Genomic DNA, 2,649 nt, shown 5'->3' on the forward strand with positions numbered 1-2,649 from the left:
AGTCCTGTGGAGTACTTGATTTTTCTCGTAGCCCCCCATCTGTCTGCAGGCCTACCATTTCAAGTACATTCTGCCCGTGGTCATTCGACTTAATCTTTCCAGCTGCGAAACTTTGACAGCCTCCGCTATTTAGTCCCAGCTATTGTGCACTCCCATAGAAAGGAGCTTCTCTTAATTAAGTTAACTAAAGTGAAGTATAGTCTATGTGAATTGGACGGCTTTGGACAGTTTTGTGGAATGCAACCACAATTCGCCAGCTTCTCATGTATAACATGATCAGGGTGCGCCTCAGAAAGTAAAAAATAAACTTGATCAGATTATGTACAAGGTCTTGCTCCTGGATTTTATGAGCGGACGGTCGTTCAGTTAGTGATACCTATGAGTGTGCACATGTATGTGCTATAGCGCGCATACATAGATTTGGCCAACTTGACTAAATTGACTACAATCTATCTTTTTTTTTTTTGAATCTGCTAAAAATGCTCATTGCAGTGTACCATTGATTACAAGCCTAACTTAGTACGCTGGAAGTTTGGCGTTCAAGTTTCGCTTTCCCGCCCGCATCCCTTCTTCATATCAATAATGCATCGATGTACCCAGATCCCATAAGCCGAGCTTCTAGAATACCTGGATACAATATATACGACCACCAGTTAGAATGGTGGCTTCATATAAAAAGCAACATCATGAAAATCAAGCATGCACGTCGAATAATAAATTGAGTATGCGCAGAGACTCTTATTTCTCTATGAAACTTACGCAAGGCCATTTCTGAATTAAATTCTGTTATGCTCTCTGGCTGTCCCAGATACAAACTTCAGCCTCTCTTGCTACGGCTCTTTGCGAGTCCCCTTTTCAATAAAGAAAAAGAATGCATCTTCATCGCATGTTCTAGGCTCGCGTCAGTTTCACAGCCACGCGCCCACTGACCCGCAGTCTATACTCGAAGCGCCGCATTTTCAAGACCGTTCACCAAGGGCAAAATTGCACCGGCCATGCTCCACCTTCTGGGCAATCTGAGAAAGCTTTTCAAGCTTCGCAAGATACACATCGATGGCAATGTATTCCGCCTGCACACCGGCGCAACGGTGGCCTTCCTGATGGCGTTCTGCATGCTTCTCACTGCAAAAGAGTACGTTGGCTCGCCCATCGACTGCTACTGTCCGACGCTGCCCGAGAGTGTAGTGAACTCTTTCTGCTGGGTCGAATCAACGTTCAGCGTGCGTACCTTGTTTAACGCCTCGTACAACGGCAGCATTGTCTACCCTGGTGCGGGCCCCGGCAGCGGTGACCGCAAGTACCACACTTACTACCAGTGGGTCTGTTTTCTGATGTTCGCTCAGGCGCTCTGCTTCTACGCGCCGCGCTGGCTATGGAAGGCCTGGGAAGGTGGCAAGGTACCCGCCATCGTGGCCGCCCTCGACATCCGCTCAGCGATCACCCAAGACCGGGCAGATATTCGGTCGCAGATGGTAGACTTCCTCGTGGTCAACTTGAATCACAATCGTTGTTACCTGGTGAAATACCTCATCTGTGAGGCGCTTAGCGTCCTCAACGTCATAGCCCAGGTGGGCTTCACTGATTATGTGCTGGGAGGAAGCTTCCTCACATACGGCTGGGACCTTCTCCGTTGGCATCGCGGCGAGGGCCGCGAATTCGTGAGTCCTGCCGTGATGGCCTTCCCGCGGATCGCCATGTGCTCGTTCCTCAAGTACGGCGACTCCGGAACGCTCGAGAACCGCGAGGCCATCTGTGTCCTTCCTTTAAACATCCTCAACGAGAAGCTGTTTGCCTTCCTGTGGTTCTGGTACGCGCTCCTTGTGGTCGCCGGCGCCCTGGCGGTGGTCTACCGCGTACTCCTACTGCTGAGCGCGCCCCTCAGGCGTCGGCTGCTCGGCTGGCGTTACCCGGACAACACGCGCATCACGACCGTAGTGTCGGCAATGTCGGCTGGGGACGTCTTCCTCCTCAGCCTCGTGGGGCAGAACGTGGACTCGCTCATCTTCAGCCAGCTGGTGAACGAACTGTCGCGAAGACTGGTGAAGGCGCCGCCTGCTGTGCCTTCAGCACCGCCACCCATTTAAAATAATTAGGGCAGTATAGCCTGTATACGCGTTACTGCGCCAATACACTTCCCTTAACACTCGTCCCGTGTCAAGAGCTTCCTTTCTTCCGAATTTTTCAAGGCTGCGGACGAACTACACACACACACACACACACACACACACACACACACACACACACACACACACACACACACACACACACACACACACACGCACACGCACACACACACACACACACACACACACACACACACACACACACACACACACACACGCACACGCACACACACACACACACACACACACACGCACGCACGCACGCACGCACGCACACGAGATTATTTGTGACAGCATGAAGGTTTCGTTCACTAATCACCAATCTCTGATCAGTAGGTCGCCCGATCACATTGTGATTGGTTGAATGATTGATTAGTTCCCAATCAATCAACCAACAATACATATAGTGTTCTGCAACTTTATCGAACCCCTGTTTGAAAAATTCTCCCGCCTCAACCGGAGGCTTATTTGCGCTGAAACTGTGCACAGATCTTGCGAGTTGCCTTTCTTACGAGGTAAGTTTGAC

General features: G+C 50.6%; 1 protein-coding gene across 1 annotated transcript; it reads left to right on the top strand.

Moving 5' to 3' along the window:
• Window positions 1-780: 780 nt before the first annotated feature.
• On the top strand, window positions 781-2,084 carry LOC146197126 (innexin inx2-like). Its single transcript, XM_084596443.1, has one exon. It carries the CDS (start codon window positions 996-998, stop codon window positions 2,082-2,084), a length of 1,089 nt encoding a protein of 362 aa, XP_084452569.1. The 5' UTR covers window positions 781-995.
• The last annotated feature ends 565 nt before the right edge of the window (window positions 2,085-2,649 follow it).

The sequence above is a fragment of the Amblyomma maculatum genome, chromosome 3, assembly GCF_055883805.1.
Source record: "Amblyomma maculatum isolate TAMU_Amacu chromosome 3, ASM5588380v1, whole genome shotgun sequence".
In the NCBI taxonomy this organism is placed as follows: Eukaryota; Metazoa; Arthropoda; class Arachnida; order Ixodida; family Ixodidae; genus Amblyomma; species Amblyomma maculatum.